This window comes from Brachionichthys hirsutus, chromosome 12, assembly GCF_040956055.1.
Source record: "Brachionichthys hirsutus isolate HB-005 chromosome 12, CSIRO-AGI_Bhir_v1, whole genome shotgun sequence".
Lineage (NCBI taxonomy): Eukaryota > Metazoa > Chordata > Actinopteri > Lophiiformes > Brachionichthyidae > Brachionichthys > Brachionichthys hirsutus.
Genome location: NC_090908.1, coordinates 2,590,932 through 2,606,065, shown reverse-complemented (window position 1 = coordinate 2,606,065; position 15,134 = coordinate 2,590,932). Strand labels below are relative to the sequence as shown.

The following is a 15,134-nucleotide window of genomic DNA, read 5'->3' as shown; positions in this document are numbered from 1 at the left end:
TGTGCGTGTGTGTGTGCACGTGAGAGAGAGGGAGGGAATGAAATGTAGAGAATGTAAATCTTTAAATTTGCACTAGCAAATCAGCACATTTGTAAATTAGGCCGAAGTTGGAGTAAGGATATGAACTCCAAATCGAAACTATGTCATAAATATAACAATTCTTTGTATGTGAGCATTGTAATTTCTCATTACATAAAAATATCATAAGTAGACAGCTGAGTCGATTCATTAAATTTAAATCATTCTGTGAAATCAAACTTTACATTTGGTGTTAAAGGTGAAATAACTCTTGGGTTCTTTCGTGTTTTATTGGTTTATAACTAAATATGAATGCTGATGTATGTGAGGAGTATACAAGCTACGGTATCTACAGTAATCATGCCAATGTTCGCTTATTTTCTAACGCTTTGCGGGTCACGGGTGTTGCTGGAGCCTCTCAGCTTGCTATGGGTGAGAGGTGGGGTACACCCCGAATGCGTCGCCAGCACATCGCGGACCATGCCAATAAATATACCCGGATGATGATAAACAAAGAAACAACATCTTAGGATGTGAACTTTATTCAAATAAATAGCCACATAAATAAACATTCTTGAACTAACATTTTGTCTTTCTTTTCTTCCCTCCCACACACACACACACACACACACACACACACACACACACACAGTCAAGTAACAAATCAGGGAAGATGAAGAACATTAAATACTTCTCATTGTCCAAAGTACCAAAAATGGGTCATCTAACAGAGAATCTTAGTGTTGCAAATAGTTTGGTGAAGTTTTTGTTTCATGAGAAACAAAACAAGTATCAACAATAAGAATAAAGTGCAATTCTTGCCCCTGTTTACACCAGGTCAAAGGTCAGATTCAGCAATGAGAGGTCAGAGGAAATGTCGAAGGGGGTTTGAATGGCTACTAGTAACCGAGTCGACCTGGTCAGATAAAGGCACAAGTGTTGGTGAGTGCGATCAACCAAAAACTGAATAGAAATGTTACGTAACACTGCATGTTTTCAATGTCGAAGTGGCTCTGGAAAACACGGCTCTTCTACTAGTTGTGTCACGAAGAACCGAACTCGTGAAGCGTATGTAACACATCTCTTGCAGCTTGTCTGTGCCGTCTGTCTAGCTATTTATGGACTCCCAAAGAGAGTTCAATGTTCAGCACAATGCGGTATTCCTACTTTCTCTTCGTTTATTTTATATTCTTAATTTTTCTAGAAAAGTATACAAAAAAAACGAATACCACCACGCTCCTGATAGTAACGCTAGAGATATAGCAACACACGCAGCGTGAGCATTTGGTGGCAAGAGGGGTTTTCTCACAGCAAAGGCTAAGTAGATGATGCTAAAACACAAGCTAACCACCAGTCTGAGACGCGATGTCAAGTGAAGGGTCAGTAGTGTACTTGTGATTGATCGCTCGTCTCCGTTAAAGTACTATTTGCATGCTGCGTGAAGAAACGGCAACTTGAAATGCCTTTTTTGCAATTTGTACAATTTCCTATTTGTATACGTAAGTAGTACCTGTTCTACTTATCGAGCCAGCACGGCAAGCAGACGAGATTAAAGTCACGAGAACAAACCTCAGGCAAGCTCATTTTGATCGTTCTACGTCAAGCCTCATCCTTCCTTTGGATTTCAATGTGAAATATTGCACTGCTCCCACAGTTTATGTCCTTTTGTCTGTCTCTGCCCCGATTGTTGCCTGAGGAGGTAGTAAAAGCTAAAACTATAAAAGGTGCTCATCATGACGATGTAGCCACGTATGTAAGGTGCTACCACGCTAACCGACGTACCAGATGTGCTTCACCCAATGAGAGATAGCCACTTCTTTCAGCTTTGGCCGATGAGCATTTAGCAGTCTTTTTGCAGCTCGAGGTAAAAGCAGCGTTTAGCTATGCTAATCCTGCACAGAAAGAAATATCACAGTTTCAATAGAATTCAAATAAACGCCTTGAGTGTAGGTTTGTGAGCTCGGGGCACTGTACTGCACGTCCGTTGAGCTGCTACAGAGAAATGTCTCGTAAGAAAGGCGGTTAAAGTGATAAAAAGAAAATGGAACGAAGTTTGGTCTTCAGTCCAATCAGGAGAAAAACAGGAGAACTGAAAAATGACAAAGGAAAAAGGAGGAAGAGCGTTCCTGTAAAAATCCTCCCGTCAGCAAAACACGTCGTCAAATGTCTATCGCAGAGCTGGACGAGAATCTTTGTCTGTTATTGCTTTTCTGGAAGTCAAGTAGGAGTCGAACGTCACGTCCAGAGTTTGGTTATTGCTTGTTTTCTTTAGCTTATATGACATCTATAGCGAAACACACACATGTGGTACGTGCGGCTGGATTAAAAGTACGTTTGATGTTTCAGTTTGCTCTCGCGTCCCACTTCTGCGTTACTTTCCTCATGGATCAGATGATCTTCCGGATCAATCCTGGTCTTGATGATGCGTTACTTCACCATCACGCAGCTACTGAGCTGCTGCTGCGCCGCCAAACTCGACTCCTGCACGTCAGGATCGGCGCTGGCGGCCGAGCCCAGGCGCCACACGGCTGGTTTGGGCGGCTGCTGCTGGAGACCCGCGCGCGGGTGCGCGTGGGTTTGCTGGCTGATGTGTAGACGAGCCTCTAAAAGATAAGCGGCTGAGGCTACAGGACCCAGACAAGAGGAGTAGCTCTCACGGTTCTGTTGCCAGGGACTGCGCTGGAGACCCGCTGAGGTGTGCTGAGGAGGCAGAACTGGGGGGGAGGAAGCGAGGTGGAGAGGAGGCGGCGTAGCGGTCGACTGATGCTGGGCCAGAAAGAGCAGGGGGTTCTGGGTAGATCCGGTGTGAGGGGCGTGGACCTGAGGCTGGTGCTGGATCTGTAGCATCCTGGAAAACAGACACAAAAATAATCAACAACAAATCGAGACTTTCAAAAAATCACAATCGGCATAAAAAGAGTGGGGCTTTACATAGAGTGTGACGCACCTCTGCTGGCGCAGCACCTCCTCCAGCATGCTGCGGTGCTCGGAGCGTGCCGGACCCATCGAGCCCCGGCTGCCGCGGTTGCAGGCGGGCGGGGGGGCGACCTGCCTCGTCAGACCCTTGATCTTGTTTAATCCCAGAAAGCCTTTCGTGCGCGTGTTCTTCCTCAGCTGCTGACGGAACGCTTTCAGGCCTGTGGAGAGGCGCGGGGAAAGCGTTACGCGTTGCTTCTTGGACCTTACAGGACGTGTAAAAGTCGCCCGGCTTCGCGCTGCTCTACCTTGGGTGAGGGAGGTGTCGGAGGCTCTGCGGCCCTCCTGGAAGCTGCCTGCAGGCGGGCTCCCCTGAGCCCGGGGCAGGAGGTGGGACGATAAGGCCAGAGCGGTTCCAGCTGGCAGCGGGCGCCCGCCCTCGGCCCCCGAGGCCACAAGTGTTGACATCTCACCCATAGTAGCTTGCAGGTGGGGGGCTGGACTGGAGGAGGACTTCAGGCAGCCGTCAGAAGAGGCACCATCCGAGGGACTGACCACAATACCTACGCGGAACAGGACCGGGAGCAAATGAGACCACACGGATCTGACGGTGTGGATCAACGCGACCCTTCGTATTTCGTGTGTGCTGCTTCCTTACACGGGGGGTTGCACCGGTGGAAACGGGCCGACACCTCAGCCAGGGTGTGTCTCCGGGAGGTGGTGGTGGGGGGCAGCAGGGGACTGGGGGTTTGCGCCACCTCCTCCTCCTCCAGGTCTCTGGGTCGCACCTCTTCACTGATGCTCGTCTCCAGCAGGCTGTTGGGCGAAATGGACCGGCTCCACAGCAGGCGGTTCAGGCTGGCCTCCACAGGAAACAGCGAGGGCTGAAGGAAGAAGCTGGACTCTTAGTCACTGGCGTGGACGGCAGCGCCGCGACGAGGGACTCGATAGGCCTACCTGGAACAAGCCGCCTTGGTCGTGCTCCTTTTCCGAGTACACCGGAGCCGTGCTTTTGGTTGGAATTAAAAATGCTGCCGTTCTGAAGCCGTCTGTGGACTCCATTAATGCCTAGAAAAGATCACGGAAGCATTCAGCGTTTCACATTCCCAGCACAAGCAACTGGATACGTCGGGAACGTCAGTGGGCTCACCTCTGGGCTCGAGTCGGAGGTGCTCCTGGGTCTCCGGCTCCAGGTCCCACACTGACGGCTCAGCTGCTGGGTCCGGTGCTCTCTGACCCGCTCCAGCAGCAGGTAGTAGATGGCGGAGAAATGATTGTAGCTGCTGCTCTGCAGAGACTGAGGAAAGGGATGCCGTAGATTAGCGGTTTAGCCACCGTGTGTCTCTTCTGTGGCTCTTGATGACAGCTTGTGTCCAGCTCGTCTTCTCGTTGTGGATTTTATATTTGACGGGTCCCCGTTCAGTCACCTCGATAGTCCTCTGGCGGTCGATGCCCAGCGTGTTCATGATGCTCAGCACGGGCTCGCTGTAGTCGCCCAGGTTTGAGCTGTACTCTGTGAGGGGGTGGCTGGGGGTCTGCTGCGCAGCCGCCGGGTCCGCCAGCATCCAGCGGTGCTGCTTGATCTGGTCCATGCTGATCCTCCTGGCTGGGTCCACCACCAGCATCTTCCGGATCAGGTTCTCACAGTCTGGACGGTGCAAACAAGGGAGCGCGCTTTGAGTTTCGATCGATGCGGATTAAGGTTGGTGATTGGTTGGAATGGTTTGCCGTCGTCCTACCTTGGGACATGAAGAAAGGGATTCTGAACCTTCCCTCTGTGACTCGCTGTCTGAGTGCAGGAAGGCTGGGCCCGTCGAACGGGAGAGAGCCGCAGACGAGAACATAAAGCACGACACCAAGGCTCTGTAGGAACATCAGAAGGAGAGGAATGTTACCTCGATTGGTTAAATGTTGATCGGCTGATTCATTATTTGCGTTTTTTTTTTGTTATAATCTTACCCAAATATCCAGTTGAGGTCCTTCGTACTCTTTCCCTTCAAACACTTCCGGGGCGGCGTAAGGCGGGCTGCCGCACCACGTAGACAGAGGCTCTCCTGCTTTGTAGAAGTTTCCAAATCCAAAGTCTGCAAAACACGTCCACAACAATTGTGTCATTCCAACCCGTTTGTTTCGCTTTGCAGCCGGATGAGAAGATAAGGGCACTGGAACGCAGACGCGTTGCCTCTCTAACCCGAAACAAAGAGACACCGTCAGGTTCCGATTCCTAACAAAAGTCGTTTGCACATGAGACCACACCTTCCTGCATGCTAACGAGCAGCGCTGGCTACAGCACGCCGTGTGTGGCAGACCTACCGGCCAGTTTGATGTTCATATCGGCATCCAGCAGCAGGTTCTCGGTCTTTAGGTCGCGGTGAACGATGTGGTGGCGATGGCAATAGTCAACGGCGGTGAGAATCTGCCAAAACTTCTTCCGTGCCTCATCTTCACTCATCCGCCCATTTGAGGTCAGGTGGTCTGGAGGGGGGGGGTAATTTAGAGCTCATTGTGTAAGACACAAATGTTTGTGTCGTACCAAGTCCTCGTTTTCCACTCACCGAACATTTCTCCGTTCTTTGCATACTCCGTCACAATGTACAGCATGTCTTTGGTCTCCATGACCTAAGAGAGAAAGTGAAGGGTTAAAACCAACATGGCGACGGGCAGCGTACGATCACGATCAGTCGTTCGGGGCAGCTCCGAGCTACCACGCGCGTGAGATGTCTTCGTCGCGCTTCCCCGCGAACTCGTCTTATCGTGCTGAAATCGGTTCAAAGACAGACCCAAAGTAAAACTGTGTGAAACTTTCTAACGTTCAGATTTGGACTCTGACGCTGGGGCGGAGGATCGCACGCGGCCAGACAGCGGTGGTGTTGAATCTAAAGCCCCTAATAAGCTTCTCTTTCTTGGGCGTGTCCTCAGAGACGGGGCAGAAAGGTTGCTCTTTTGTCAGAACAAAAGGCCCTGCCTGAATGATGCTGGAGGCCAACTGTGAATTAAATGTCACAGAATTCCACAAAATGGCGGCGCTCAACTCTTCTCGGCTCCAAGTCTCCTTTAGAAAAGAAAGAGGCCTCGGGAGCAGAGGCTATCCGTGAGACGGGACGGCGCCGTGGCGCTCTGTCACCCGGGGGTGCTGCTGACGTCACGGCAGGCCCGGTACGTTAAGGGCCCTTAAACCATCCCCAAAGGAAGAACGGAAGGGGGGCGAGCGACTGACGCCAGGGCAAAGGGAGGCGGAGACAAACGGAGAGCCAGGCTTCGGTAATCCTCGTCCAATCAGAGCCCCCAAAAGGCCGACACAAAGAGGATATAAAGCTCTAATCACAAATAACAAAACACAACATCGTATGAAGCCCAGTGTCGAGGTTGATGTTTAATAGATCTGATGATTCCTGCTTAAACATATTTGACTTTTATTATTATAATAAACGTAACACAATAAATTATAATATTACTTTCCCATCTTATTGCTCTAACAAGGCTGTAATCCCCGAGTCTACTCTACTATATATAAAAATAGATTATTTTTTCCAGCCTATATCAACAAGTGTTACTTTTAGACTTTTGGTCTAATAATGGGATGGCAGTGAAAAATGTCTCGGTTCTCAGGCTGGCGTCTTCAGATTCCTCGTTTGTTCTGGCTAATTGTGGAATAATAACATTTCATTAACTCACACGGATAATCTGATGGTGATAATCTGGAACAAGAGGAAATGTGTCCTCTTTCATCAGTGTGAAAACGTGTTGCAGTTCCGTGAGTCAATCGCGTTTGAGACGTGATTTCACGGTAGATTCAGAATCAATCTTAAAGTAATCCTCACATGGAGCGAAGCATTACGGCGCCAAATAAAAGGCAGGAAAGAGTCCAGAGTGGAAAGGAAAGAACAAGCCGTGCGATTGATCGCGTGGGCGCTTGTTGCCAGACGCGTGCCGCTGCGCTCGCCGAGCGGAGAAAAGAGGATTCTCTCCTTTAAGTCTTCAATTTGATTAGGAGTAAAGCGGCGCCTTGTGAGGCGGCTTTCACGTGACGCACGGACGTTACTGCATGTGGCTTTAACCGACGCGAGTCGGGCTTGCAGGTCCAGACCTGTGGACACATGTTTGAACGGAATGCTCTTCCTCTTTGTGTTCCCTGTGTCTAAAATAAAACACCGTAGGAACTCGGAGCTCCCGGTTCATACGTGGTTATTTTCCCCGTCTCCGTTTCTAACGCGGATGCACGCAGAGGGCGGTCAAAAGGGGATTGCCCTGATGCCGCCGTGCTTTGAGAGTCAGCAGCACAAACCGCTTAATGGCCCCTTATTCTTTACCCATAATTCACTGCTGTATCCACATAGCAACGACGGCGAGGCACAGCTCGGCAGCGCCACATCGGGTTTGAGATAAGTAAAGGTGTCTCTTGTATTCAGGTTCCCAGCATGTGGAGACACACGCGCACACACACACACACGCACACACACACACACACACACACACACACACACACACACACACACACACACACACACACACACACACACACACCTGGTAGAGCTTGACGATGTGGGGGTGGTTTAGCAGTTTCATAATCTGCACCTCTCTGTAAATCTTTTCCAGGTTGGAGGGGTTCAGTCTGGTCTTGTCAATGATCTTAATGGCCACCTAAAAAAAAAGGCAATTTGCATTCAAACATTTTTTTAATGTGTCTTTTAAAATGCAGATTTAGTCTCACGTGAAGGCGGAGCTGCTTACCTGTGTTTTGGTGACTTTATGCTTGGCTAGTTTCACCACAGCGAAGTTTCCTTTCCCGAGGGTGCGGATGATCTCATAGAAGCCGACCTGCAGCGGTCTGGGCTGCGTCCCCTGGCCGGTCCCCTGGCCGGTCCCCTGGCCGGTCCCCAGGCCGGTCCCCAGGCCGGTCCCCAGGCTGGGCCCCTGGCCGGTCCCCTGGCTGTTCTCCGTCATGATCACCATGCTGCAGCGCGTCTCGGTGTTACGGTGCCGGGATAGTCGGAGCCTCGTTCCTGCAGACGAGACATACATTTTGGTTAACTTAAATTTTACTGAATATTACACGTAAGAGTGTTACATTAAATTACATCCATTTGAAATCTCGATGCCAGATAAGTGTGCATAATGTCGACATGTCTTAAACTTTCTTCTATAAGAAATATGTTCGTGGGAAGAAGTGCGTGTGTTCACAGTGACGCTATAAATGCCCACTAAATTATCAATCAAGGACATTTTCCAACTATGATCTTAGTCGGTTTCAAAAAATAGAACATTTTTTTACATTATTTAGATCAAATTATTAATTATTAATTTAGGATTATTATTATTATTCGAATAAGTCATGGGAAATAACTTTGTTTGAGTATTATACGAACATATAAAACACGACAGCGTACCCGTACCTTAACGATCACAGAGCGGGCATCAAGCTCTCAGAGGAACCGGAAACCATTCCACGACCGGAGCGACGCAGCAACAGCACAAAGAGAAGAAAAGCTGTGGAAACACTTTGATCTCGTCTTTACTCGGAGTTTGAACTCGTCTTCCGGCCCGGGACTCGGTTACGGTCGGTGTGAGCCGGTGCGCTCCGCCGGAATGCAGGCAGGGCTTCGGCACTCAGAGGGAACTCCTCCTCCTCCTCCTCTTCCTCCTCCTCCTCCTCCTCCTCTACCCACCGCCACCGTAACAAATTGATACCGACCTCATTAACGTCACACCCGCGTCAGAGCTCCGAGCGGGGTGCAAGGCAAGGCCGAACGAAAGCGCGAGGCACGTGTTGCCTGGTAACGGCGCGGCTCGCGCTCACGGTGACGCGAGTGCTGATGAAGGCGTTGCTTAGAGATAGGGGAAGGTGACGTCAGCTGTAAAGATGTGTCACCACGTGATGTTTCCCGACACCGGCTGCAGCTCGCGGGCTTCCCAGTGAGACGCGCGCGCGCCGTCGGTGAACTGGTGACGTGCTGATTGAGTGAAATCGATTTGAATATATAATAAAATATATAGTTTAAATATATATAATTTCCCTGGTGGCTTAAAGTATTCTGATATAACTATTATTTGTTCTTTTCTTTATTATTTTCAGTATTACTTTCTATGAGGTAGATTCTTATTTATTGCACATTTAGGCACATTATGTTCTAAGTATCTTACATATTTCATCTTTCAAATACCATCAGACTGCCTTTACAATATATCATATTCAACAGATATTAAAATATCTCTTACAGGGCAATTTTCTTCTTATTGGTGCCTTTAAGATGTTGTTGATAGTGTTCTGAGATGTTTATAGCGTTAGAGACTCAAATAAGTTGTTTCATAAAAAGTGTGAAGGCTATTTTCATCTCACACTGCCGTGGTGAACAAAATCTGTCTCAACAATACACAAATCATGTGGCAACAGAGGAAGCGAGGAAACCCGATTGGCAAAGAGGAATAGCCAAAACAAGGGCGGGGCGAGCGATCCCAAAGGATTTTAAAGGAGCTTCTTTGGCTGCCAGTGTCCTGTACAATCAAATCCACGCACCCGTTTCCAGAACATCTACGGGCGTTGAGCGGAGGTCAAAGTGGCCTGTGTTTGTGTGTGTTTTTGTGTGTATCCAGTTTCCACCAACTTCGGAGCAAATAATGATAACGATACTGTCACGATTTCTCAGGTTGCAGTCAGCACTGTTTGTGATGGGGATCTTTCGGAGGGCCGACCCAACTTTGTTTACTACAATCGTGCGCTGTTTGTTTACCTGCCATTCTCGCTGAATGCCCTCTGGCTGCTCTTTACAGAGGAGACATACCAATGTCTATTTGGCCCTCAAGGTCAGGATTGCAAATTGACAGAAAGTCCTTTGTTCCTGAGCTAAAGTATTTGCTTACAAAGCAAGTTTACCTCTGACACGATAAAGGGGAAACAGATGCTGCCTTTAAGTCCACCAGTGATTCTCAAATAGTGGGGGGGTGCAGTGAAATGCCAGTGGGGTGCATGTGTCTCCGGGGAACGTGCACGGCAAAACTACCATTTGCTTTTTCGTTGCCACACTAGAATAAAATGTGGTTGCACATTTGCTATAGTAGGTGGCAGTGGCGCTTTCACATCCATCCATCCTTCCATTTTCTTGTAGAACAGGGTGCCATGACTTTTGGGACCCTTTGTCCTTCTTGCAGGTCGCGGGTGTCGCTGGAGGAGCTTATCCCAGCTGACTACGGGTGAGAGGCGGGGTACACCAGCGCATCGCGGGGTCACACCTCACATACAAACTCTGCACAGAAAGGGAATTCAACCTTCTTGCTATGAGGCAACAGGCCTACCTACTGCGCCACCACGTCATTAACTCTAATTATTAGAGTGTGCCGGAAGGCCTGAACAGGAAGCCCTAAAAGCAGCTGACACAAAATAACATCCAATCAATTAAAAAATTAAAATCTTTAAATTGGAGAGCACATCTTTTGGAAGGAACCTAACCTGTGCTTGGAGGACAAGATCAATAATTTATTAGACATTTGCAATGCTTATATTAGATGCCACGCTTGATGATGCTGTTGTGACATTTTTAAGTAAATAGATGTGACACAACAGAGTTGCATTATTCTGCCATCGTATGGCTCAATGCAAATGAAAGGAGCTGAACAGATGGGGCTTTGTTGCAGTGTTGTCGTCACAATGCTAATATAACACTCACAATGACTTGTCTTAAGTTTACCAGGCACAGTATTGTGTTTACAGTCAGCATCATGCTAAAAATGGCTACTACTGAGTACAGCCAAAATATACAATAAAACTAGTGAGTTTTTCAGTTTAATTTGTGACCTAATACACGTGAAACTAACAACATTCCCGTTAGCTGTACTTAATATTTAACACTAATTATAGATTATTAGCATGCTAGTGGTGGAGATGAAGATGCTGGGGTTCTCTTTGGGAGTGACCAGGTTGGACAGGATTAGAAATGAGGCAATAAGAGGGACAGTGAAGGTTAGACGTGTTGGAGACAAGGTCAGAGAGACAAGACTTTGAGGGTTTGGACATGTCCAGAGGAGAGACAGGGACAATATCGGTAGAAGGATGCTGAGGATGGAACTGCCAGGGAGCAGGGCTAGAGGACGACCCAGGAGAAGATACCCAGACGTAGTGAGGGAGGACAATGCAAGGGACAGGGTGAAAGGGTGAAGGTTGGGTTGCTATGGCAACCTCTCACGGGACAAGCTGAAAGTACACTAAACTGCCGTGGTGAACGCAAAACTGTAACACCTGAACAGGGACTTGAACCCTGGACCCTCAGATTAAAAGTCTGATGCTCTACCGACTGAGCTATCCAGGCCCTCGGCAGCTGATGCCCTAACATTAATACAGGGACATTAATGTTAGCATTCCGGTAGTGGTTAGTGCTCATTTCTTGATGTCTATTTTCCGTTCACTGACCTCAGCCCATGAATCCATTGATTTTCCCCCTTGCTGTCGCGTCCCCTGACAGTCTCCTAAAAAGCCCCTTTGTCTGATCGTTTGGTGCCTTTGTGACCTGCAGGATAAGGGAGCCATTCTTCTTTGGTGATTATCCCTGGTCTGTGTGTGCTTGTTGACTTTGGCAGTCGGGAACTTCCTCGTGAGTTAGTGCGTCAAGGCATCCTCCCGGAGGTTCGGGACCAGCTCATCTCAAACAAACATTTTCAGTGATGGTGTCCTTATTAATCTCTAACACAGACACCCTCATAAACACAATGGGCTCTTCTCACTGATCAAAAGCGTGATTGTGATTTGAGCACGAACTATAGCAACCAACACTGAAAATTGCAGTATATGATATTACAGCTTACGCAGTAGTACGGTAGTACCGTAGTATTATTTTAGTAATACTCAAAAATAATACAACCTAACCTACTTTATAAAATCCCGATGTTTTTTTTTAACCAATGTGGCCGGACAAAGTTTGTTTGATTTTGTTGAGTAGGACCTCGTCTGAGCATTTCGTGCTGTGGTCCACATCTTTAGATATGAGTCTGACTATTCCCATCTCAACATACAGTAACTAATAAATCCCAGATCAAAGGAAATCTTGTAAGCTTGATTTTAATTGTTGTCATTGTAACAAATCTGTGATTTTTTTTGTATTCTGAAACCAGAACAAACTACATCCCCTTTTATTCAGGCTGAATAAACAACCGAGTCTTTAAAAATTGATTTTATATACTTGACAATTTTGTATGTCTTTTCACCAAGTGGGGAATGTAACACTCAGCCAACATTCACAAAATATTCACCCCCCCCCCACGACTTGGCTTCTCATGATTATGTTCTGAATAATGCGGCATTAAATGAATTAGATTTGTGCTTCCTTTTTGCTCCAAATTAAACAGGCCCGATGAACTTGAGATGCAGAGAAAAGCAAAAATGATCCTCACCATTTGATATCCGTGGCACTGGTGACTGATTTATGGTGCCCATTCATGACAGGGACAAAGGCCCTTTCTGTTAAAGAATGCACGCTGTATTGTGCTATCAGCACAGCTGCTGATACTGATCCTGTGGTGTCAGCGCTCCCGAGATGTAAATACCTGGTCGCTGCGTGTATTTGTACACGAGGCTACACAGAGCTTTTTTGAACGCTTGTGTGCGCAAAAGCCCCCCCATGGAGAGTGCGTCATGCCTCAGATCAGCCTGTTACCCTGGGCTGATTTATTACTCAGCTCGGTTATTACTGCAAATTAGCAGTAATATATGTATGTACAGATAGCCGGTTGAAAATCATTTAATAAATGATGTCACTCTACTGTACAACTTTTGACATTGTGAAATGCCAGACATCTAATTTACCTACTTACCGTCTCTTTTGCTCTGCAAAGGGGTAATCTGAGAAAAAGTGGCTCCCAAGCAAATCTCTCTTTGTTTTAGTCTTTTTTGTTGTGTTTAATCTTCAAGTCTGAAGTGTGGGAGCACTTAATAAAATCTTCCATCCTCAGAACAAAGAATTGAGTGGCTAAAATATCTTGTATATACACCAGGTATTGTTTCCAGTGTTTATTGAGTTGAATGTAATGTGTTTTGGATTTGATGGTGCAGCATTTGAGAGGCATCTGCCAGGGAAAAGGACAGCTAAGCATGGATTAAGAGACCTAAGCTGAGTAGAAATGACATTAAGGACATCTGTGTGTTTGCCTGGTCCAGCCATGTGAGTGCCGGACCTTCCAGACGAGCACAGCGGGAGGAAGGGAATGTAGGGAGGAAGAGGGGAGTCTTCGCTCTAAAGCCAAATATGGAAAGTAGGATGCTCCCGAAAGTACAAGTGGTGCAATAAACAAGCTCTTCCTATTTGGTAATCTAATGTCCTTCTGCATTGTAATTGTTTTGGGTAAATAGCACGGCACACACACACACACACGCACACACAGACATTTTAAGTACAGAACATATCGTTTGTCCTCTTCCCTCGTGTGCCAGAACTCCAGTTCCAGCAGCATCCCGTGAAGCCACATGTCTGTGGAATCATTCAGTCACTGCTACTCTTTGTGTTTCTGTTTTGCTTTGCTGTGTGCAGTGAGATTCCCTCAGTCAGCATTCAGCACTAACCTACACATGCTACAGAGATTAAACGAGGACTAACCCAAACCTATAAACAGGAAATTAATGTCGCCTTTGAGGGCGGCTCTGGAGAGTTGACGTCTCGCTTTTTGTGGGTAAATGAATCGCTTTTACATCGTGAGAACTCGATGAGGAGAGATGAGACGCACCCGAGCCTCCACAATTAAGAGTGTTTTACATTTTAGGGTTAAATGTTGAGGTTTTGGTTCAGAAGACGCAGAACAGCAGCGGCTTAAATCCAAAAAACCAAAGCCGAGGAAAAAAGGCATCACTTGGTTCACTGACAGACCGAATGGCGAGATAAACATGAATGTGTTAGTAATTAGCTTAAAGCTAACTTATGTACAGTTAGTTAGTATCTTAGCTGTTAAACAAATATAGACTGCACAGATATTCCAGATCAAATTTGCACATGGGCCATAATTGTGTTTCACTGCTGCAGCCGAGCAAACAGAACCTTATAAGAAGCATCACTGCTTCCATCGGGCTGGATTGTTGTTGCTCGGGATAAAGATAAAGTCAAAGAGCCCCCCCCCCCCACCTCTGTTCTTTGTATGACTTGTACTGCTCCCTTCATCCAAAACCAGACCACCCACCGCTAACTTAAATGATTAACTACAGATAATAGGCAGCACAAAGGCCCCTCTTGTTTTCCTCGCCTGTCCGCCGTTTATCTCCTGACACTAACTTCTATGCAGCTTCTGAACACCAGCCTCGTAGTACAGGAAAATAAATGTTGAGTCGAGCCACATTCAACGAGCTGGTTGTCTGTTCCATCAAACATCAAGTTGTTTTCAGCAGCACAAGTTTCATTTTTCTTTCTGTGCTGTTATGAGGAGCCAGGGACCAATATCTCGAGCGATAATCTCTGTTTATGTCCTGCAGGCAATTGAATGATTTCCTTGTAGGAGTGACAGATACGTATCTGGACTGCAGGTCAATGTTCCTTTTCTCTCCTTTTTCTGTCCCTCACCTTCACCATCTTCTTCCTCTATGGCAGTGAGCAGTGAGCAGATGCTTGGTCACAGGGAGGCATGGGCAATGATGTCAGCTACGACCCCCTTAGTTCAGAAGAGTCTTCTTTTGGGTTCATTGCACACTCATCAAGCCAGCGTGTCAAAAAGGTGCATCTTTGTGCATGGACATTATTGTCCTCCGCTGCGTCAATCGTTTCCATTTTATCGAGGAGTAGAAAAGAGTTTCTACTCGACAGCCAACCGTGACAGAATGAGGCTAGGGGTGGGGTCAACAATGTCATTTTCAGTTTGTAATCAATGTGCATTTAACAGACAAGGCTGATTGGCTTTTACCAAAATGACTTACTTCTCATTGTGCGATAGGATATAGAACAGGCATTGATATTAGAGCAGGGAGCATGGAGGACATCTGTTAATATGCAGCGAGCGGTCGCTTCGGGTGTGTTCACAGCAAACACAGAGCGAATTCTCGCATGAAAAGTCAACACAATTATGCAGACACTGGGCGACGGGAATGACGCAAGTTTCACGTGCGGTAATGTGTTTGCACAAGTGGAACTTAAGATAAGCAAAAAAGAATGGTATGAGAAGTCGGCCTTGCGTGGCACGAGGTGGCAGAGCAGACATCCAGAGAGAAACTTTTTGTTGTTGTTCCTGGGATTAAGTAG

The 15,134-nt window shown here is 47.2% G+C and overlaps 1 protein-coding gene and 1 non-coding gene across 2 annotated transcripts; both read right to left on the bottom strand.

The window, feature by feature from the left end:
* Positions 1-550: 550 nt before the first annotated feature.
* sik1 (salt-inducible kinase 1) lies at positions 551-7,878 on the bottom strand. Its single transcript, XM_068746475.1, has 13 exons — positions 7,666-7,878; positions 7,459-7,575; positions 5,490-5,553; positions 5,248-5,409; positions 4,894-5,018; positions 4,674-4,797; positions 4,362-4,582; positions 4,085-4,231; positions 3,892-4,002; positions 3,593-3,818; positions 3,243-3,497; positions 2,966-3,155; positions 551-2,866 (listed from the first exon to the last, which is right to left on the bottom strand). Exons 1-13 carry the CDS (start codon positions 7,876-7,878, stop codon positions 2,446-2,448), a joined length of 2,376 nt encoding a protein of 791 aa, XP_068602576.1. The 3' UTR covers positions 551-2,445.
* Positions 7,879-11,161: 3,283 nt separating this feature from the next.
* Positions 11,162-11,234, bottom strand: trnak-uuu (transfer RNA lysine (anticodon UUU)). The gene has a single exon. It is a non-coding gene; the product is annotated as a tRNA-Lys (tRNA).
* Positions 11,235-15,134: the final 3,900 nt, after the last annotated feature.